This window comes from Brachyhypopomus gauderio, chromosome 16 (assembly GCF_052324685.1).
Source record: "Brachyhypopomus gauderio isolate BG-103 chromosome 16, BGAUD_0.2, whole genome shotgun sequence".
NCBI lineage: Eukaryota > Metazoa > Chordata > Actinopteri > Gymnotiformes > Hypopomidae > Brachyhypopomus > Brachyhypopomus gauderio.
In genome coordinates, this window is record NC_135226.1 from 22146025 (window position 1) to 22169767 (window position 23743).

Sequence of the window (23743 nt, forward strand, 5' to 3'; positions counted from 1 at the left end):
GTGCCATTTTGTATGAATAAGATTACATTCTAGTAACATAAACACATCTTCAGCCAATCCTGGATTTGTCGTAGGGATCCCAAAAAGCTGATCCCAAAAACTTGATCAGATTTTAATAATGGAAGGTCTGTTTTATCCATTTTTGTTGATTTTGGACAAACATAATTTTTCCTCTGGAGAAATTAAAAAATGTACTTGGCATAAGAGATTAAGAAGCGTTATTCCCCCATCTGCATCCAGAGTGGAGAGACCCAGATTAGAAAGCTGGATCTATATTTCTATATCTGCTTGTGATCACATATCTGGAGCTATATTTCTATATCTGCTTGTGATCACGTATCTTAGAGCAGCACTCACAGTATGTGTTGTGTTAAATGATAACCAGATCATCTTAAACTCATATTTTGAAATAGTCCAGAGTTCAGTAGATAGTTCAGTCTGGTTACCAGTTGTGCCATATGTCACCTTGGTTAAGGTAGTAAGAGAAAGCAACAGGTGTTCTGACTGCTATTTGGTTGTTCCCCTTTACAGCCACTGGTGGCGCTGCTAATGTCATTAATGCTCTGTCACTTAAGTCTGATTTGCTAGCTTAGTCACATGGTGAGGTTCATAGGTCAATGTGGCCATCTTAGACTCAGCTGTGCACGTGATGAAGTAGGTGTAATGACTCTACAAACATCTCTATCCATCCTCACGTTTTGTGCCATATCTTTCACTGTTTGTAAGTAAAACCTTTTGCAGTATGTTTTAAGATGTGTATTAGTAGAACATTACATATATCTGTGACCTGTTAGTACAGTTAACTGCATTTCTGTTTCATGCTCTGTGTGGATACATGGTCATGGTGCTTTACAAATGTTGGTGTACACTGTATTAAGATATGTGATGTTTGTTTGCAGTTTCACAAGTGAAATGGGAATTTGGAAAAAGTAAACACTGAAGACACTGAAACGCCTTTGGTCCAGCTCTTTATTCAAACCCTATTGTTTAGCTATCTGTCAAGTTGTATTAGGCTACATGCAATAAGGACAGAATAGTGAAAAAACACTGTAAAACCGGCACCTAACACAGGATCAGTGGTGAAGCACTCGTTTATGCTGATTGATATGCCTTGGAGGAGTCAATAATTATGGAGGAAGCGGACAAAACAGAGGGACAGCAAACTCATGAGATGAGGTCAGTCACCTCTAGCTCATCTTTGGGGTCAAAAAGATCCGCAGCTAGTCTGGCTGCTGCTCAAGCTCGAGCAAGAGCAGAGGCAGCACGTGCACGAGCCAGTTTCATCAACAAAGAAACAGCTGTTAAACTAGAAAAGGTTCGCATGGAGGGTACTTTGATGGCGATACAACAAGAAAAAGAGGTTGCTGCTGCTTTGGCTGAAGCAAAAGTATTTGAAGAGGCTGCCGAGCTCAGCTTTGGTGGTAGTCAGAAGAACACCTCAATTAATTTACCTGCAGTAGATCCAAAAGAGCACACCAGCAATTATGTAGAACAGCATTTTCAAACACAAGTACATCAGTGCCCACCTCCTTCACCCTCTCCTCAAGAACGCGATGTCAAACAGGAAGATGAGGCTCATCAAGTCCAGGCAGGCTCTAGATCCCATATGCCTAGTCTCTCATTTTATGGTGAAAGGTCCGCTCAAGAGGCCACATTATATCCCAAAGAACCAAAAAAAGAAGAGGATCATCATGTACAAGCTCCTGTACAAACGTATACAGCCTTTCAAACACATCCTCCTCCACATGAAAACACAGCAGTAAGTGACATCGCCAAGTTCCTTGTCCGTCGTGAGCTGTTAAGTTCTGGGCTCCTCAGGTTTGACGATCGCCCAGAAAATTACTGGGCTTGGAAGACGTCTTTCTTGAATGCCAAAGCAGGCCTGAACCTCTCTCCAAGTGAAGAACTAGATCTTTTGATGAAGTGGCTTGGACATCAGTCAGCTGAGTATGTGAAGAGAATCCGAGCTGTGCATGTTAGGTATCCTGATATTGGTCTCAGGAAAGCTTGGGAGAGATTAGAAGAGACCTATGGAGCCTCCGAAGTTGTTGAAAAGGCCCTTCTGGACAAAATTGAAAACTTCCCTAAACTCAACAACAAAGATCCCCTAAAGCTCAGGGAGCTTGGAGATTTATTGCTTGAAGTGGAGTCTGCAAAATCGGAAGGCTACTTGTTAGGACTTTCATACTTGGACACATCAAGAGGTGTTAATCCAATTGTTGAAAAGTTACCTCACAATCTGCAGGAAAGATGGATTTCTTATGGGTCTCAATATAAAAAACTACACAAAGTCATTTTTCCTCCATTTTCTGTCTTTGCGCAATTTGTCTGTTGTGAAGCTGATGCAAGAAATGATCCAAGTTTTAACCTATCTTCTGGTGCATTTCACACAAGGTCAGATATGACTGTCAAAAGACCAATCCCTGCAAAGTTTTCTATCACCACTCATAAAACAGGAGTAGCACAAATGGATGAGTATGCAACACGCACATCTGCTATGAAGATAACAGACGTTGAGAAACAGTGCCCACTGCACAAAAAGGCTCACCCTTTGAGACGTTGTAGAGGTTTCAGAGCAAAACCATTAGAAGAGCGAAAGAGCTACCTCAAGGAACAAGGAATCTGCTTCAGGTGCTGTTCTTCCACGAGTCACATCGCAAAGGACTGTAAAGCTTCAATCAAGTGCTATGAATGCAACAGTGAGAGACACATTTCAGCCCTTCATCCGGGACCAGCTCCGTGGAACCAGGAAGCCTTGCCAAAGTATGGCGGGGAGGAAGAACGAACCCAGACTACACACATCACGTCAAAATGCACAGAAGTCTGTGGTACTGGTCCAAGCCCCAAATCATGCTCTAAAATCTGCCTGGTTAACGTGTACCCTCGGAACTGCCCAGAAAACATGCTGAAGATGTATGCTGTTCTAGATGAACAAAGTAATAGATCCTTAGCCAAGTCTGTGTTTTTTGATCTGTTTAACATTGAGGGCAACAACACCCCTTACACCTTGCGCACCTGTGCTGGTATTTCTGAAACTTCAGGGAGAAGGGCAGTTGGATTCCAGATTGAGTCCCTAGATGGCGACGTAAGTGTGTCACTACCTACACTTATTGAATGTGATCACATGCCTGATGATCGTTCTGAAATTCCAACTCCCGAAGCTGCACGACACTTTGAACACCTGAAACCCATAGCTCATGAGATTCCTAGTATAGACCCTCATGCACAGATACTTCTACTTCTTGGAAGAGACATCCTTCAATTACACAAGGTCAGGGAGCAGCTTAGTGGCCCCAATGACACCCCCTTTGCACAACGACTAGACCTGGGCTGGGTTGTAGTTGGGGATGTCTGCCTGGGTTCTGCACACAGACCAGCTGATGTGAACACATTTCGCACTAACATCCTGTCAAATGGACGTCCTAGCATTTGCTTTCCATGCCCCAATGTCATTCATGTGAAAGAGAAGTTCAGCATTAAGGTGCACCAAACATCTCCTTTCAACCGTGTTGCTCATGTCACTTCAAATGCAACAAAATGCACATTGGGAAGCACAGTGTTTGAAAAGACAATACATGATGAAAAGATTGCACCATCCATTGAAGACAGACTGTTCATGGAAATAATGGAGAAAGAAATGTTCATAGATGAATCGAATAGTTGGGTGGCGCCACTTCCGTTTCGTACACCAAGGCTTCGTCTTCACAATAACAGAGATCTAGCCATGAAAAGGTTGCATTCACTTTGTCAGACACTGAAGAAGAAACCACAGATGAAAGAACATTTCGTGGACTTCATGCAAAGAATCCTGGATCTTGGTCATGCAGAGTTGGCACCAGCTCCCAAAGAAGGAGAAGAAGTCTGGTATCTGCCTCTTTTCGGTGTCTACCATCCCCGTAAACCAAGCCAAATTAGAGTTGTTTTTGACTCAAGCGCACAGGACAAAGGTATGTCCCTAAACCAGGTACTCCTATCAGGTCCTGATTTGAATAACACCTTGTTAGGGGTCTTGCTACGCTTTCGCCAAGAAGCAGTTGCTATAACTGCCGATATTGAACAAATGTTCCACAGTTTCATTGTACGACAAGACCATCGTGATTTTTTACGATTTCTATGGTTCAAAGAAAATGATATGACAAAAGAGGTAGCTGAATACAGAATGACGGTCCACTTGTTTGGTAACAGTCCTTCACCTGCCGTAGCAATCTACGGACTCCGCCGTGCAGCTCAGCTTGGGGTGGATGAATTCGGAAAGGATGCAGAGGAGTTCGTAAAACACAATTTCTATGTTGATGACGGGATTACATGTTTACCTACTGTTGACGAAGCAGTAGACCTACTGAGAAGAACTCAAGAGATGCTTGCAACCTCTAACTTGAGGCTTCACAAGATAGCCTCAAATTGTCCTGCAGTTCTCATGGAATTCCCAGTTGAAGATCATGCAAAGGATCTGAAAGACCTGGATCCAGAAGTGGACACACTTCCTACCCAAAGGAGCCTTGGAATGGGCTGGGATCTCAAGAGTGATACCTTTGTCTTCCATATCACTACAGACGAAAAGCCCTTCACACGTAGAGGAGTTCTGGCCACAGTAAATAGCATTTTTGATCCTATCGGATTTGTGGCTCCCATTACAATCCAGGGAAAGATTCTGCTGCGTCAACTAACTTCTAGTTCCTTGGATTGGGATGTTCCACTACCATTAGAAAAGAAGGCTGATTGGGAATCATGGAAGAACTCGTTACAACATCTGACAGATTTGGAAGTTCCCAGAACTTATGTGAACATTTCGCTCTCCAAAGCCCAAAGGATAGAGATCCACGTGTTCTCAGATGCATCCCCTGTGGCCATAGCAGCTGTGGCCTATCTGAAGGTGAAAAATATCAGCGGAACATGCAAGACCGGGTTTGTTCTTGGGAAGGCGAAATTGGCGCCCACCGCCGCACATACAATTCCCCGTCTAGAGTTAGGCGCTGCTGTTTTAGCCGCTGAACTAGCAGAGCTTGTTGTAGAAGAGATGGATGTCAAACCAGACGTGATTGAGTTGTACACGGACAGTAAGGTGGTATTAGGATACATTCGTAACCAAACAAGACGCTTCCACATCTATGTCAGTAATAGGGTGCAAAGAATCCGAAGGTCAACCAAGCCAGAACAGTGGCATTACATACCTTCAAGTTTGAATCCCGCAGACGTTGCTACACGTCCTGTAATTGCTTCAGACTTGCATAACTCTATCTGGCTATCTGGACCTACCTTTCTCTCTGTTCCTGATGGGTCCTTCACTGAAGAGGAATCTTATGAGCTCATCAACCCAGACTCTGACATTGAAATTCGGCCAAACTGCACCAGTGTAACAGTTCACGTCTCTCAAGACAAACTCGGATCTCATCGTTTCCATCGTTTTTCCAGCTGGAAGGCCCTCTTGCGTGCTATCGCCTGCCTTATTCATGTTATTCATTCTCTAAAATCCAACACTGAGAGGAGCACATGCAGTGGGTGGCATTATTGTCCAAGGCCTCGCACTGTAGATGAACTATCTCAAGCAAAAAGTACTATCCTTCGATGTGTACAGCAAGAAGTCTATTCAGGTGAGTTAACGTTTTTAAAGGCAGGAAGAGAAATTCCCAAGAGAAATACGTTGAGGAAATTATATCCCATAATTGATGACGAAGGTCTTCTGAGAATTGGGGGAAGGCTCGATAATGCGCAGGTACCTTTTGATGAGAAACATCCTATCATTGTCCCCGGCAAAAGCCACATCGCTTCTCTACTTGTGAATCACTTTCATGAGCGGATCAAGCACCAAGGCCGTCTTTTTACAGAAGGAGCCATAAGAAGTGCAGGATTCTGGATTGTTGGTGCAAAAAGGTGCATTAATAGGGTTATCTACCAATGTGTTCAGTGTAAGAGGCTCAGAGGAAAAACCACAGAACAAAAAATGGCTGATCTTCCTGAGGACCGCCTCAAAACGGATCCTCCTTTTACCTACATTGGGCTAGATGTATTTGGACCATGGACGGTTGTGTCTCAGCGCACTCGAGGAGGCTATGCACGTAACAAACGATGGGCAGTCATCTTCACATGCTTGTGTGTCCGTGCTGTCCATATTGAGTTGATTGAATCAATGGACACATCCAGCTTTCTGAACGCACTTCGACGCTTCTTTGCCCTAAGGGGCCCTGTAAAACAAATGCGCTCTGATTGTGGGTCCAATTTTGTTGGTGCTTGTAAAGAACTGCTCATGGTCCTGGAGGAACCAAGTGTTAAAACCTACCTAAGTGAGGAAGGTTGTCGCTGGGTTTTTAATCCTCCCCATGCCTCCCATATGGGTGGGGCTTGGGAGAGGATGATTGGCATCTGTCGGCGCATATTGGACTCTATGCTCCTGCATACGGCCGAGTTACGGCTCACTCATGAAGTGTTGTCTACACTTATGGCAGAGGTCTCTGCAATAGTGAATGCAAGACCTTTGGCTCCCATTTCTAGCGATCCTGATTCACCTGCTCTCTTGACCCCAGCCATGTTGCTAACCCAAAAGGCCAGCCCTCTTCATCCTGTGCCAGGTACATTCGACACCAAAGATCTCTTCCGACAAAAATGGAAGCAAGTACAACATCTTGCAAATGTCTTTTGGGAGCGTTGGAGGCTTGAATACCTCAGCACTCTACAGAGCCGCAGGAAATGGCAGACCGAGAGGTCTTCTGTCAAAGAGGGGGACTTGGTCTTGCTGAAGGACATTCAAGTTAAGAGAAACGAATGGCCTATGGCTCGCATAACACAAGTTTTTCCTGGCAGTGATGGGAACGTCAGGAAAGTTGAGCTTAAAGTTGTTAAAGGTGGTACTGCAAAGACTTACCTCAGACCTATTTCCCAAATAATCTATCTCATGTCACCATCATAGAGGTAGGGTAGGGTATAGTGGTATTTTACAATTCCAGACGGGGAGTGTTCTGACTGCTATTTGGTTGTTCCCCTTTACAGCCACTGGTGGCGCTGCTAATGTCATTAATGCTCTGTCACTTAAGTCTGATTTGCTAGCTTAGTCACATGGTGAGGTTCATAGGTCAATGTGGCCATCTTAGACTCAGCTGTGCACGTGATGAAGTAGGTGTAATGACTCTACAAACATCTCTATCCATCCTCACGTTTTGTGCCATATCTTTCACTGTTTGTAAGTAAAACCTTTTGCAGTATGTTTTAAGATGTGTATTAGTAGAACATTACATATATCTGTGACCTGTTAGTACAGTTAACTGCATTTCTGTTTCATGCTCTGTGTGGATACATGGTCATGGTGCTTTACAAATGTTGGTGTACACTGTATTAAGATATGTGATGTTTGTTTGCAGTTTCACAAGTGAAATGGGAATTTGGAAAAAGTAAACACTGAAGACACTGAAACGCCTTTGGTCCAGCTCTTTATTCAAACCCTATTGTTTAGCTATCTGTCAAGTTGTATTAGGCTACATGCAATAAGGACAGAATAACAGGTCATGTTCAGTTTTAGAGAAGACCCTCCATAAAATCCATAAATGACAATACATAAATGATTATGATGATGACAGTGTGAATACTGATGACATGTCCTCAGAGTTCATCCATGCTTCATCACAAAACAAATCAATAAATACAATAAAGAATGATGACCACTGACCTTCAAAGGGCAGCTATCACGTGTTGGAAAAGCCACAGAAGGTTCGTAGAGCTCGTAGTCCCTAGTCCAGCTGGATTGATCTGCGACCAGGCGGAGAAAAACCCCACGTTTCCAACAGCACAGGAACCATCTAACCCCATGCCTCCAGGCAGAGAGAAGCTGATTCAGTTATTATCTTTAATAAACAGCCAAGACAATTGACTTATTTAATTTCACTGAACAGATTAAATCACTCTATATCTGTACTTTTGTTTAATAAAGGCCACAAGTCTGTCAGTTTCAGTTCTGTATTAAATAAAACAGCATCGCTGTAATCCGGGAGGAATAAAGGCTTCAAACTCCAATACAGACTGATTGGCTGATCATTTGTTCTGACTAAAATGGTTATAACATGATAACTCGACTCTTTAAGGTGTTTTATTTCACAAATTGTGTCAGCATCATGAGAAACACAAACTAAATGTGTTTTATAGATTGTAGCAGTTCTGTCTTCTTCTGTCTCCTTGGTCCATTCTGGCTTAGCCAGCGTACCTACAGCGTGAGAGCTGAGTTAGGGTTAGGAACCTGTTCTTCAATCTCAATTTGGCAAGCAGATTCAGGGAGTATACATCGCGTGTTCGAGGGGCGATTATCTCCACTCCCCACGCGGGACCCTCTCCTGTTGGACACTCACCGAGCCTTCACATTTATTCAACAAATAAGTAAAGTACAATATCCACATTGTAGGCAAAAGACATTTATGAAGTAAACACTTTAAGGCTTTACCTCTGCAGTTACTGCCTTAACTCTGCAGGCTTATTTCAACCACAGCTTAAATCACATCATAATTAATTGTTAATAATTATTCCAAGCAATCACTGAGGCTTACAAACAGTGTAACATTCAAGACATACACGCAAGGAGATACCACAGAGACTGACTGCTATTACTGCAGAACAGACAAACAGCACACTGGTTATCCACCATGCTGAATAACTTTTCAAAGTAAGACATCACACATTAAAGTATCACAAAACACATAAATGCATTATGTATGCTGAGCTTTTACCAGGAAAAAAAAACCACTGAAAAAATTACAACAGAAACAGATCAATGTGTCAGTAGTTTCACAAATGTTTAAACCATCATGGAATATTAACTGTATTGCACATAAAGGATTAAATAATGCTTTTGCAAAGCTTTATGGTCAGTCCTGTCATTTCCTTCCATCCGTCTTTACTAAATACACAATCATGTCTACATACAGTTTAATGCGGTCAGCATATCTCAGTTTCAGATGCAAAATTCTGCGACAGGTGTAGAAGTTCAAATAGAATTTTTCATTTTATCATAACATTTACAACTGAAAATATATTCACTTTAGTATTTACATTCAAAAATAAGTTAATACACAAGAGACAATGTCACAGCACATTTATCTCATCACATCTCTATCATATTCATCACAAATATCTCATTATGTCTCACATATGCATCATTATATAAATGTACCTCACATTATAGATATTATTTGAAAAATGTGGAACAGAAAAACTGAAAATGAAAGTTTGAACACCACGCATATCTGTATTAACACCAAACCCTTATGCATGTGTGTGTTAATGAAAACTCTTCCATCCATCTGTGTGGAGACCAACACCAGTTCTGTGGAGAGAGATGAAGCTGCATGTGTGAGACGTACGAAATGCCCACAACACACATGCTACACACATCAAGAGCAGAATGACAGTAAAGCAGAAGAAGGCAGAAGGTCTTGTGGTTCAGAGGAGCACAGTGGAAATACAGAGCTTCATAGTGTCGTCCCCACGGACAAAGAGAGATGGAGGACATAAACATAGAGTTGGTGGGGGCCGCTAGGACCTGTTGGAGATCACCTTGGGGAGGGAGTCGGCCACGTAGAGCCCACCTGTTGGAGATCACCTTGGGGAGGGAGTCGGCCACGTAGAGCCCACCTGTGTCTGCACAAACGTGGAGCAGGAGGGGCACGAGTGCAGTCTGAGGACACGGCTGGTCACAAACTCACGTCCGCAGTGTTTGGGGATTAGATGTAGTCTGACAGAACACAAACCAGGTGGGCAGTAACTCAAGTGAGGCCGGAGGCATGCAGTGTGTTTGTGACCACCAGACTTTAACAAGCTAAACTGGAGCCAGACACAAACCAGCCACAAGTTTACATTCTGCTCAGTCCTTTATATATTCATGTCCGACCACTGACTGTATTTGACAAAAGTGCATAATTTTGTGCAAATACGTATGTGTGTGTGTGTGTTCAGGAGTGTATCCAGTGGTGCTGTTTCCAGATCTCTTATGGGGGTAGTTTCTCTGCATTTTTGGAAAGACTGCGAAGCAGTGATTTTTGGAACTCCTCTTCAGACAGTTCAGGGATGAGGAACTCGATGATCAGGTCCCAGACGCAGTACACCAGATGTCTGCACAGAACCACAGTAGTATCACATGCACCAGTCTGCTCACAACACAGGGTTCACACGCACTTGTGCACACGCAACACAGGGTTCACACGCACTGTTGCACACGCAACACAGGGTTCACACGCACTGTTGCACACGCAACACAGGGTTCACACGCACTGTTGCACACGCAACACAGGGTTCACACGCACTGTTGCACACGCAACACAGGGTTCGCACACACTTGTGCACACGCAACACAGGGTTCGCACACACTTGTGCACACGCAACACAGGGTTCGCACACACTGTTGCACACGCAACACAGGGTTCACACGCACTGTTGCACACGCAACACAGGGTTCACACACACTTGTGCACACGCAACACAGGGTTCGCACGCACTGTTGCACACGCAACACAGGGTTCGCACGCACTGTTGCACACGCAACACAGGGTTTGCACGCACTGTTGCACACGCAACACAGGGTTCGCACACACTTGTGCACACACAACACAGGGTTCGCACACACTTGTGCACACGCAACACAGGGTTCGCACACACTGTTGCACACGCAACACAGGGTTCACACGCACTGTTGCACACGCAACACAGGGTTCACACACACTTGTGCACACGCAACACAGCATTCACACGCACTGTTGCACACGCAACACAGGGTTCACACGCACTGTTGCACACGCAACACAGGGTTCACACGCACTGTTGCACACGCAACACAGGGTTCGCACACACAACACAGGGTTCGCACACACTGTTGCACACGCAACACAGGGTTCGCACACACTGTTGCACACGCAACACAGGGTTCGCACGCACTTGTGCACACGCAACACAGGGTTCGCACGCACTTGTGCACACGCAACACAGGGTTCGCACGCACTTGTGCACACGCAACACAGGGTTCGCACGCACTTGTGCACACGCAACACAGGGTTCGCACGCACTTGTGCACACGCAACACAGGGTTCGCACGCACTTGTGCACACGCAACACAGGGTTCGCACGCACTTGTGCACACGCAACACAGGGTTCGCACGCACTTGTGCACACGCAACACAGGGTTCGCACGCACTTGTGCACACGCAACACAGGGTTCGCACGCACTTGTGCACACGCAACACAGGGTTCGCACGCACTGTTGCACACGCAACACAGGGTTCACACGCACTGTTGCACACACAACACAGGGTTCGCACGCACTGTTGCACACGCAACACAGGGTTCGCACGCACTGTTGCACACGCAACACAGGGTTCGCACGCACTGTTGCACACGCAACACAGGGTTCACACGCACTGTTGCACACGCAACACAGGGTTCACACGCACTGTTGCACACGCAACACAGGGTTCACACGCACTGTTGCACACGCAACACAGGGTTCACACGCACTGTTGCACACGCAACACAGGGTTCACACACACTGTTGCACACGCAACACAGGGTTCACACACACTGTTGCACACGCAACACAGGGTTCACACACACTGTTGCACACGCAACACAGGGTTCACACACACTGTTGCACACGCAACACAGGGTTCGCACACACTTGTGCACACGCAACACAGGGTTCGCACACACTTGTGCACACGCAACACAGGGTTAACATGCAGGCACACACACTCACCCTTGTTACCTACCTACCTTAGTGTACAAGACACATAATACATGTAACATTAAACCAACTTGTAGACGCAACTGCTGATATTGATAGCAATCTTAAATCACAAATCTGAACTAGATAAACTGCATTAACGTCTTATAAAAGTAGAAGTGAAAACATCAAAATGCAGATGGAAAGATTTAAAAGCCTCCCTAAATGCACCAACAGAGCTTACATACACAGACTCACACACATACATACACACACACATACATACACACACACACACATACACACACACACATACATACACACACACACATACACACACACACATACTTACACACACACATACATACACACACACTGGGACACACACTGGGACACACACTGGGACAGTGAAGGGGTGGACGTGTGTGTGTGCCAGTTGCATATCAAAGCTGATAGCAGAACGGATTGTTCTAGGTTTGTGTGTCCGGCGCCAGACCTGTTTATGTTGGGATTCTGAAGCGAGTCCTGCACAGTCTGCCACGTGTGCTTGTATTTCTCAGAGCCCAGCATATCAGAGACCACATCTGTAAACACAGCACACAGCAGGGTCACACACCTAACACAGTCTATATGTGACGCTGAGAGTGAAGACGTCCCGTCCAGAGCAGAGACTGCTGGAGAGGACATGAAGGATGCAGAGTGGAGAGAATCTCCAACAACAACTACAACCGTATGAACAAGATGGTGGAACACATTGACGACCTGCCAGTATTTGTGCTGCTGTTACTAATGTTTGTTTTTGGCTTTATCCAAAGAGTGAGATGGATCAACTATTGGTGAGAATGAAACAAATAAAATAATAACAGACAACGATCAACGTTAATATAATGAATATAACAATATTAAAGTGTTGTGGAAATATACTACTGCAGTGTTCAAACTTCACAAGCGTAGCACTAATATTACTCTTGTTAATATAATGAATAAAACAATTTTAAAATATCCAAACACAATTGTAGCACTAGGAGGAGAAGATCCACGGGGATGCACATCTGTGTGTGTGTGTGTGTGTGTGTGTGTGGGATCCGTGTGTGTGTGTGTGTGTGTGTGTGTGTGTGTGTGTGTGTGTGTGTGTGTGTGTGTGTTGAGAGGGGGGCCTCAGCTTCATCAGGCCCTGAAGGCACTGCTGTTTGGAGTGTGTGTGTGTGTGTGTGTCTCACACCTGGGAGGAGTTTCATCAGGCTCTGAAGGCACTGCTGTTTGGCGCGTGTGTGTGTGTGTGTGTGTGTGTGTGTGTGTGTGTGTGTGTCTCACACCTGGGAGGAGTTTCATCAGGCTCTGAAGGCACTGCTGTTTGGCGTGGTCTCGTTGCTGTCGTGTGGGCGGAGCTCGAGGTTGGGCAGGCAGTCGCCCCCCCGGCCACACGGCGCCCTGCAGCACCTGTAGATAGATCACCCAGTACTGCCTACACGTCAGGTTAGACACGCTCACCTCCAGCCACCTACACACACACACACACACACACACACACACACACACACACACACACACACACACACACACACACCACTCGTTATACAGACATGGGTATAATTATGCTCAAACATTTGCACTGCTGACAACAATGCATGTTGAAATGAAAACTCCTGGGGGGAACAGATGGCACCACACACACGTCATGAAATAGCCGAGATACACGGACACCTGAAGAGGAAGAGGAGCAGTTCGCCCACAGGACAACAGGGCGCCATACAAGCTCTTTTTCTTGGACTCGCAGTTTTCCTGAGAGATGTCCAACACAGCCCTGACGGACATTATTAATGGCATTTTAGCAGGCCATTATCATGTCTGCTTTATCTGAGGCAGTTGGTGGTGTAAATGATATCTGAAGAAAATTCCTGAAGTAAATACAACTTCACTGCTTCATTTACAAATATCCATGAAGGCCAGGTAAAGAACCACAGGGATGTGACAAAGTGGAATTTACACAGACACACAAACACACACACACACAAACACACACACACACACACACAGGTCCTGTGTCTATTCCAGATGTCTGAGGACTTGCCAAGAGTCCAGCAGGGTCTTAACACTAACTATCGGGTTGGTGTAAACAACGCTCTCCATGTCATTAGCAACAACCTGGAGCCTTTTGCCCCTCTGTGTCCCTCTGTGTCCCCCCAGTGACCCCCCTGTGTTTCTCACTTTGTGACCCTGTTAGACAGAAACATGCAGCTCTATGTCTGTCCTACAGTCAGGCCCTCACAATAACACGACATGCACACAAAACCCCTACAAATGATCACTAGGGGTGTCACAATTCTCTAAATCCTCGACCCATAGTATTGTTAACCTTTTAAATCCTGTAAAGCGCTTTGTGACAACATGTGTTGTGAAAAGCACTATACAAATAAACTTTGATTTGATTTGATTCAATTGTATTTCCGATTTTAGGGTCACGATTCGATTCTCGATTTACAGCAGAGAGGCCTATGCCAGTTTTAGATTAGTCTATGGTCAGTCATTGGTTTGATTAATCAAATTTACAATATCTTATTTTAAAAGGTGGGTTTGATATAAGTGATGCAAAGTGATACAAGTGATCTGTAATACACCACATTAGGCACTAATGGTCAAATTTTAATAATTTAATTAAGATAAATGTAACAATCTTGTTCTCAGTGGAAACAACAAAAACAAACAAATAATAATAACAAAATTGAGAGGTCACAGAGGGTACCTGCTATCTAGTGGCTTTTTTTGGTAGCAGCAATGTGCACTATTAAAACAGCAATGTGCAACATAACATAAATAATAAAAAAATACAGGAACAGAATAATATTCAAAATAATAGAACAAATAGAGCCTTAAAGCGGTGCTGGGACTTCAGAAGCCACACAGGCCGGAGGAGGGAGGGATTAAGCTAATGGACTGAGGTTGAGTACAATACGACAGGACAAACGCAGGAATGCAGACGCTTGTGGTTTGTATGTTTGCAAAAAACAAACATATTTTAGAAATATGGGATGCCATCATGTGTCCTCGTGCCAAGGCTCTACTTACCTTTGTCGCATTAAAAAAAATAATAATAAAAATTTTTCCATAATGTACGAGTCCCAGGTTGCGGTCAGACTTTGTCTTCAGACACTATGACATTAATTCTTTCTTTTTTTTTTTTACTGAGACTGTAGTGATTAGGATAATTATTTTCACACGTTTTGTTCTGATGTGGATTTGGGAGAAATCTTACAGTTCTAACGTTGTGATTTTAATCATTTATTTTTTGGTAATTTTTTGGTTTTTGGTAGCATGTCTGTGGCCCGCAAAAATGTGTAACAAAACAATTTTATTCATATTAAACTGCAGAAATTCAGCAGCAGTGTTAATATCTGGTGGCTGATGTATGAATATATAAGTGGTGAGGCCCATTGTTGTACAATTTGCAATACTCATACAAAATTGTTTGTATGAATATTGTTTTATTTAGGTACTGCATTTTTGTATTACTAAATATCTAAACATAAAAGATATCATTCCACTAACAACATTAGTGCTGTTTCTAAAGTGCAGCTCATTTTAATGGCATTTTAAAGGGGTCATTAGTGAGTGCATTTCTCCACCAGCGAGTAGTGGAAAAAATCATGGGCCCTACAGGCAGAACCAAGCCGACCCAGCACACACAGCCCTTCTCAAACGCTAATGGGAACCCAGAGTTCTTCTGACACTCCAAAAACATAAAATTACATTCCACCTGGAGCCGTGCCTAACTGGCATTTGTACTGGAACCAACTCCTCAGTAGACACTTGGGTGGGCAATGGACCTGGCATAGAGAATTACTTCAGAGCAGGACAGACAGCAGGACAGACAGCAGGACAGACAGCAGGCCATTGTCTCCTGCACAGCAGACAAGCTCAAACGCTAGCAGAGCCATCAGCGTAGCCCATACTGGGCCTATTAGTTTCTCGCTAGGCTAATGGCCATTGTTGCTTTACTCTCAGACCATCCTCTTCCTCATGGAAATGGAACTATATTACTCTGTATATTTACTCAGCCATAAGTCATCAGACATTAATAATGCTAAAACAAAAGACTTAATCCTGCATAATGCTGACATGTTCATCTGCAGGTCTTGCATTTCTTTAACACCACAAATTTGATAAATCATTCATGGATCTACTGAACCACAAAACAGCCATAATTAGCTTTATATTTAAAGCTGCACTGTCTTAACATGCACCACCTTCATTTTCTTGAGAACAAATACAAGCAGCAAACACTTGGTTTGACCAGCTAAACAGAGACGCTCTGACCACGCCCCCTTCACGCCCCTCTGACCACGCCCCCCCACAGCAGACCTTCACTCCGCAAAAGCCAATAACCGAATAACATGTAGAAAACTGTATTTGTTAAAAAAAGACTTAAGATCAATAAAAATTAGCATTATAACTATTATGCTCTATTAAAATTATTTCTTTTTTAGAAAAGATGCCCAAAGGATTTTAGTATGCATAGTCATTGAGGTGGCCAGTCTATTTCCAGGGGTGATAGTGGGAAAAATTCCTGAGCCTGAACTTTTTCTGAGCGGGGGGGGGGGGGGGGGGTGTGGAGTGTTAGTGTACCATATTTAGAATATTTTATAATTAATCTTTAATTATCATTCTTAAAGGTAATCATTATAGTGAAATAAAAACTAATTTCTATTAATATTCTGAGAAAATGCTGTAACCTAAAGATTTATATTAGACACAATATGTTAAAAACAGGCATGATTAATTATTTATTCATTACTGTTAGTAAATTATAGGATACCAGACAACTCAAAGAAATTATGCAAATAAAGTTTAACAGAATTACAAGTATTATGATTATAGTTAGTTTATATATAAAAAATTTAATAAATTTAATAAATATTTTGTGTTGGTTTATTAGGACATACATTTTGTGCTTTTGTTCATGTATTACACCTTACGCCGTAAGGCGGCCAGGATGAACCAGATCGTCTGACCACCTGTACCGGCTCAAAAAAAAAACACTCTTATATTTCTGATAAAAATTTAACTTAATCAGAATAAAGATAAAATACTGAATTTATCTTGTATCTACCTCTGAAGCTCTTCCGATGCCTGAAATACAGGCGGTCCCCGGGTTACGACGTTGATCCGTCGTAAATCGATTTTCGGTGTAAATCGGAACATACGTACATACTGTACGTAAATAACGTACTATATGCAGTTATCGTATCCTAAAGCCAAGCTTTTGGCCAATACCTTTATCCATAGCTGCGTTTAACTAATCCTGACGCCGCGCACACCAAACACCAAGTTCCGTTTACGACGCAGAACCACTTAGGTCCAAACGAGGCTTTATACAGTAAATGGGAGATGTGTAGTAACCACGAAAAATTGTAACTTGGGAACCTCGTAAGGATCAAAACAGATAGCATGCGCGCGCGTGTGGTTTATCATTATGATTTGACGGATTTTTCCCCCCCTCAAATTTTTTTTTCTCGCGAACATGTCGGTACACCGGATGACCTATCTGAATCCCCTATAGGGAAAATCTGCTTTTCACAGGAGAACGAGAAGAGTAATAAGGGAATACGCAGGCTATTCCAAGAAATTATCATATCTCGTCCATATATAACATTCTATTGGAACCGTTATGTCCCAGATATCCACTGGAGAATGGTTTGGTTGATCCCTAATAAATATTTAATTGTAAACAAGGTGAAGGAAGTGTCTTTTAAAATTCTCCATAAAATCTACCCTGCTAAGCACTATATGACAAAATTTAAAAAAGACATAAATATTAATTGCAGTTTTTGTGATGGCCCTCCAGAATCTGTAACACATCTTTTTTGGCTTTGCTCCTTCACACAAAGGTTTTGGAAGGAGTTTAGTAAATTTATTAATAACCACATTTTAAGGAATTTCACCTTATGCTGGGAAAATGTCTTATTTTGCTTCTATAGTTTCCCCAGAAAGGATGCAAAATGTTTTTTTATAATAAATTTGCTTATTCTTTTTGCTAAATTTTATATTCATAAATGCAAATTTGCTAATAAAACACCATGTTTTCCTCACTTTATCAAAGATGTGGAATTATATGTGAAATCAATATCAGACTCTACGAATGAAAAGGCTCAAAGGACAATTTCTATATGTACCTATTTACATGTTTTTGTTTAATTAACACCCCTGGTCGTTTGTTCTCATGTTTGTATACCTGTTTTGTATACCTGTATTGTATTTGAATATTGCCAATAAAAAAAAAAAAAAAAAAAAAAAAAAAAAATGTCGGTACACCGGAATTCCGGCGTGGCGCCTGAAAACTATCAGGCCTGTATTTCTAAAGCCTGGTTTATACTTTCGCGAGCGACCGTAGCGCGCGGCTCCGCCCACCTCGCGCGACCCTGCGCGAGCGGTGTAGGCGTTTATACTTTCGCGAACGTCGCGAGCGTCGCTGCAGTGTTCTCCGAAACGATAGGTGGCGATAGGTGGCAGTGGAGAATAAAAAACCCCTGCAAAACCGGTGAAAGAACATTTTTACCTGACCAGAGACCGTATTTAAACACATCAGGCATCAAACGTAAATATGGCTTTGCAGTGTTGTCCGAAACGATAAGTTAACAAATACGAGCCTCTTGTAATTCCAGGGCGAAACATGAGAGAACGTGAAGACGTTAAGATTGGGCGTTTTGAAAATAAACAACCATAAACTAATGTGATAAAAAAGCGAATTATTTCGATTCATTTCGAGTATATGTATAAATATTTAACTTAATTAAGTTTAACGTGCTGGGAAATATTGAAATGGACCTTTAAAGTGACGTACAAGTGCTTTAATTCCACCTTGTATAGGTGTATGAACCCGGCAAACATGACTTTGTCCATCGCGCTGAAGCGCGGCGCGCGCGCGAAGTTACAAAATTCGAGAGGTGCACGACCTCGCGCCGCGACAGCGCGCGAGGCCCTCGCGCACGGGCGGAGCCACAGCGATTACGTCATTTTCGCCGCGCGGACCCTCGCGCCGCTCGCGGCGCGTCGAGTATAAACCAGGCTTAAGAGAAACACTAAGAACACTAAGTAGTTTAGAACTTTCCTCTCATGGAAATGGCTCACCGCATTTTCCAAATTCAGTTACGCGACACAATTCACTTTTTACCATGGACTCAATCCTGGTGTATTTATTAATTTCTGCAGGACCAGGTGAGAACACAGAGAGTGTTTCAGCCACCCCTGGCTGAGGGCAGGTGTCTGCAGCAGGTGTCTGAGCAAGCTAATCACATCGAGGTCCGTGTACAAATATGGGGAACGAGGCGACTGATTCAGACCAGACCTTCTTACCAAATGGAACACAGCGAACTCTCCAGGCAGCCAAGGGCTGCAGTTTATCAGATGAGCTTACAGAATAATCAAGGTTTGAAACGTGTCTGGATCAGGAGCCAATATTTAAACAAGCCATTACATTCCAGCAGACGGTTTTAAAACCCTGGAGAACGTTGGACTAAAATGGAGTGTCTCCCCCAAGTCCAACTAGACTGGTTTATCTCAAACACATCCATTACCATCAATAGAGAATATGCTGTTTTACGGCAGGACAGCCTATATTCTTCACACCCTTGGTCATAAGTTCCCAGGCTGACATATTGGTCAAGAAGAGAGTCCCATCTGTAAAAAAAAATGATCTCTGAGAGATCAAACGATCCACGTTACCCAGATTGACACGGATGCAGCTACATGAGTGTGTAGGTGCTCCCAGCGTAATAAACATGACTACATCAGTGTGGAGGTGCTCCAGCGTAATAAACATGACTACATCAGTGTGGAGGTGCTCCAGCGTAATAAACATGACTACATCAGTGTGGAGGTGCTCCCAGCGTAATAAACATGACTACATCAGTGTGGAGGTGCTCCCAGCGTAATAAACATGACTACATCAGTGTGGAGGTGCTCCCAGCGTAATAAACAGGACTACATCAGTGTGGAGGTGCTCCAGCGTAATAAACACGACTACATCAGTGTGGAGGTGCTCCAGCGTAATAAACACGACTACATCAGTGTGGAGGTGCTCCAGCGTAATAAACACGACTACATCAGTGTGGAGGTGCTCCCAGCGTAATAAACATGACTACATCAGTGTGGAGGTGCTCCCAGCGTAATAAACATGACTACATGAGTGTGGAGGTGCTCCCAGCGTAATAAACATGACTACATCAGTGTGGAGGTGCTCCCAGCGTAATAAACATGACTACATGAGTGTGGAGGTGCTCCAGCGTAATAAACATGACTACATGAGTGTGGAGGTGCTCCAGCGTAATAAACATGACTACATGAGTGTGGAGGTGCTCCCAGCGTAATAAACATGACTACATGAGTGTGGAGGTGCTCCCAGCGTAATAAACATGACTACATGAGTGTGGAGGTGCTCCAGCGTAATAAACATGACTACATGAGTGTGGAGGTGCTCCAGCGTAATAAACACGACTACATGAGTGTGGAGGTGCTCCAGCGTAATAAACACGACTACATGAGTGTGGAGGTTCTCCCAGCGTAATAAACACGACTACATCAGTGTGTAGGTGCTCCCAGCGTAATAAACACGACTACATCAGTGTGGAGGAGCTCCAGCGTAATAAACATGACTACATCAGTGTGGAGGAGCTCCAGCGTAATAAACATGACTACATGAGTGTGGAGGTGCTCCAGCGTAATAAACATGACTACATGAGTGTGGAGGTGCTCCAGCGTAATAAACATGACTACATCAGTGTGGAGGTGCTCCAGCGTAATAAACATGACTACATGAGTGTGGAGGTGCTCCAGCGTAATAAACATGACTACATCAGTGTGGAGGTGCTCCCAGCGTAATAAACAGGACTACATCAGTGTGGAGGTGCTCCCAGCGTAATAAACAGGACTACATCAGTGTGGAGGTGCTCCCAGCGTAATAAACAGGACTACATCAGTGTGGAGGTGCTCCAGCGTAATAAACACGACTACATCAGTGTGGAGGTGCTCCCAGCGTAATAAACACGACTACATCAGTGTGGAGGTGCTCCAGCGTAATAAACACGACTACATCAGTGTGGAGGTGCTCCAGCGTAATAAACATGACTACATCAGTGTGGAGGTGCTCCAGCGTAATAAACATGACTACATCAGTGTGGAGGTGCTCCAGCGTAATAAACATGACTACATCAGTGTGGAGGTGCTCCCAGCGTAATAAACATGACTACATCAGTGTGGAGGTGCTCCCAGCGTAATAAACATGACTACATCAGTGTGGAGGTGCTCCCAGCGTAATAAACATGACTACATCAGTGTGGAGGTGCTCCCAGCGTAATAAACATGGCCCTGAAGATCGATGGTATCTGAAATCAGAGGGATGGAAATCATTCCCACAAGCCAGACCCAGTTTAACTAAAAAAAAACACACTGCATAATGCACACTACTGAGATTTATTTATGCTGATATTTAACAGCAAGAGTACAAGAGTACAACTAATGATTTTTTCTTTATAAAAACATGATAAAATATTAAGAGAAGACTGTATTACATAACGGAAGCTACAAAGTTGAACCATTCTAAAAAATGAAGGTTCACTGCAGTTTAAAGCAAGGGGGGGTCTCTCCTTTTCTGACAGCAATTAGCAAGACTCTGGAGGCATTGGACCATGTTGTAAAAAGCCATGGAACCAACAGTGGACCAGAGCTTTCAAAAGCACTTAAATCACACATCAAACTTCCAGGGACAACGCTGGACTGTACCCTGTTCTCCACGGGGCACCCCTAAACTGGTCCACCGTGCAACCAGCAATAAACAAACAAGCATCTAAATGTTTGGTTGAGTACAGAAATCAGGTAGCGGTGGAAGAGGAGATAAAGAGATAAAGAGATGATGGAGAGAAAGTGTTGGGGTCAGCACCACCATGGGAGCGCATGGACACGTGGTTGTAGGTGGAGGAGAAGAAGCAGAGAGCTGTTCTCCACCCTACACCTAGGCAGTCTGCCAGGCAGCTGAGAGCCCAGAGCCGTTCAAAGGCACAGCGTGAACCTTCACTCCCACTGAGAGAGGCATCTGCTGGCTTTTGTCTTCTCACATGGGTGGTGCTATTGTCTGATGGGGAAAGATCTAAAACTGGAACATGGCTTTTAAAAAATGGATCAAAGTTGCCGAAACTCTGACTTCATTTAAACCTTCACTGTGGAACATCGAGCGAAGGTGGATACTGTTCACGCTCTGCCTGCGTCACAAGGTCCCTCCGCCATGACTGTGTACTGGTTAACGCAGCTAAAGAACAGAACATTCTGCAGCATGTCTGCAAACAACAGTCCGAGCATCTCTACGCTTCCATAGACGAATCCCTGTGTGGCAAGTCAGAGGGCTGGTGTAGGGCTGGTGGAGGGCTGGTGTAGGGCTGGTGTAGGGCTGGTGTAGGGCTGGTGGAGGGCAGGTGGAGGGCAGGTGGAGGGCTGGTGGAGGGCTGGTGGAGGGCTGGGTTCTCCCGTGTGGCCGAGTAGGTCACTGTCAGACGTCCAGGGAGGTGGATCAGAGGGAGGGCGAGACAGCAGGAACTCGGGTCCGGGGCAGCCAGATCCTTTCTTTCCCAAACAGACTGTGGGAGGCTTTCAGTCAGCGGACTTTCCCAAGCTCTTCCTCGGCTTGGAGGTAATTACAGGCCCAGCGGAGACGGACGCTTGAATGGTGAACATAATGGAGCAGTAGAGGTGAAGTCTGTCAGGCCATTATGAGTGCTAAATTTGTCCTGGCATGGGGTTCAGCCTTCAGCACGTCAATATGAGCTAGACGAGCTGCCTTATGAACCCCCCTACACAGAGCTGCTGTGGACGGAGTTGTGTGGCCACCCAGAACAGACGTCCCACAGCTGAGAGTATCAGCTCACAGGAGGAAACCTGACCAGCCGTCGTCCAGGGCAACGCATCACTGGGGCTTGGCAACAATACTGGCTTTAAAGAGTATATGAATATGACTTTTAATTGCCCAAATGTTAACAACAGAACGTTAACAATGTTGATTAACAATAGATTGTTAACATTGTTGATGTTAACAACAGAATCTTGCTAGCAATGCACAAGACTTGTGAGCCTTCGGTCTCAATGCACCGGTAAGCCCCACCCTGGTGCTCGGACACTACAAGACATTAAAAAGTATGTGCTGCCCCCCAGTGGCAGAACACAGCACAGGCAACAGAAGCATTAGTGTACCGTTTATGGCCAAGAAGCAGCAGGTTCAACTGGACATGGGAGACAAAGGTGATGCACAGATCACCAAAATATAATCACTCTCCATTAATCTGGCCCGTTCTGCCAGTCCTTCAGAAGCAGTAACATTTGTGTCTACTGGGATGACTCCCACTTCGTAATTAATATCCTGCAACAGTCATTAAAGCACCAATCAGGAGGACCTATTCTTTCTTTTTTTAAAATAGGCAAACTATAGAACTTTTCAGAGGACGTCTGTAGGCTAAGATCAGAGGGAGGGAGAAACAACAGAAATAGAATCAGTTTACAAGCAGTTCAACAAGTCAGTCTGAACTGGAGTCCACGGTGTGAGCTACGCCCCCTGCCCAAGGCTCACTGGCCCTCGTCAGAGTGCAGCTTTGGGTAAGAGGTACCACATGCTGCAGTTTCCAAACCCAAACTGCCAGTGTGTGTCGTCCAGGGAAGGAGGCCCAGGAGGCCCAGGGCCTGACCAGTGTGGAGCGAGGGGTCTGGCGTGAGGGGTGTGTGTGCGTACACTGGCGTGGGTGTAGCACGCCTCTCAGTGTATTGGTTGAGCTGCTGTGTGGTACCACCACGCTGACATCTCAGACATGTTCCAGTGTTTTAATTAACAGCTTCATGGCGCCACTAACAGTGGCTATTTGAGATGGTAACCTAATGTTTTTGTGGTTTTCCACAGGTACAGGTCATGTTTAAAATGGATCAGAACCAGGTCTGTCGCTCCAGGTCTGTCGCTCCAGGTCTGGGTCCATCTCCAGGTTTGTGCTTGTTTGTTCTGTTCATATTAACAGGCATTATTTCATCATC

The 23743-nt window shown here is 44.2% G+C and overlaps 1 protein-coding gene and 1 long non-coding RNA gene across 4 annotated transcripts in view; one reads left to right on the forward strand and one right to left on the reverse strand.

Annotated features, from left to right (window-relative positions):
- LOC143477475 (uncharacterized) lies at nt 1–7491 on the forward strand. Its single transcript, XR_013121562.1, has 3 exons — nt 1–721; nt 900–7174; nt 7353–7491. It is a non-coding gene; the product is annotated as an uncharacterized LOC143477475 (long non-coding RNA).
- Nucleotides 7199–23743, reverse strand: part of snx19b (sorting nexin 19b) — a 26765-nt gene continuing 10220 nt past the window's right edge. The window contains exons 9-11 of one of the 3 annotated variants that reach the window (XM_076976062.1): nt 13003–13187; nt 12183–12270; nt 7199–10086 (exon numbers count right to left, since the gene is read on the reverse strand). In XM_076976062.1, coding sequence (XP_076832177.1) covers nt 9963–10086; nt 12183–12270; nt 13003–13187 — 397 coding nt within the window. In that variant the 3' untranslated portion in view covers nt 7199–9962. Of the gene's footprint in view, nt 10087–12182; nt 12271–13002; nt 13188–21151; nt 23712–23743 lie in introns of those variants that run through there. The other 2 variants (XR_013121561.1, XM_076976063.1) reach the window with 2 other exon arrangements.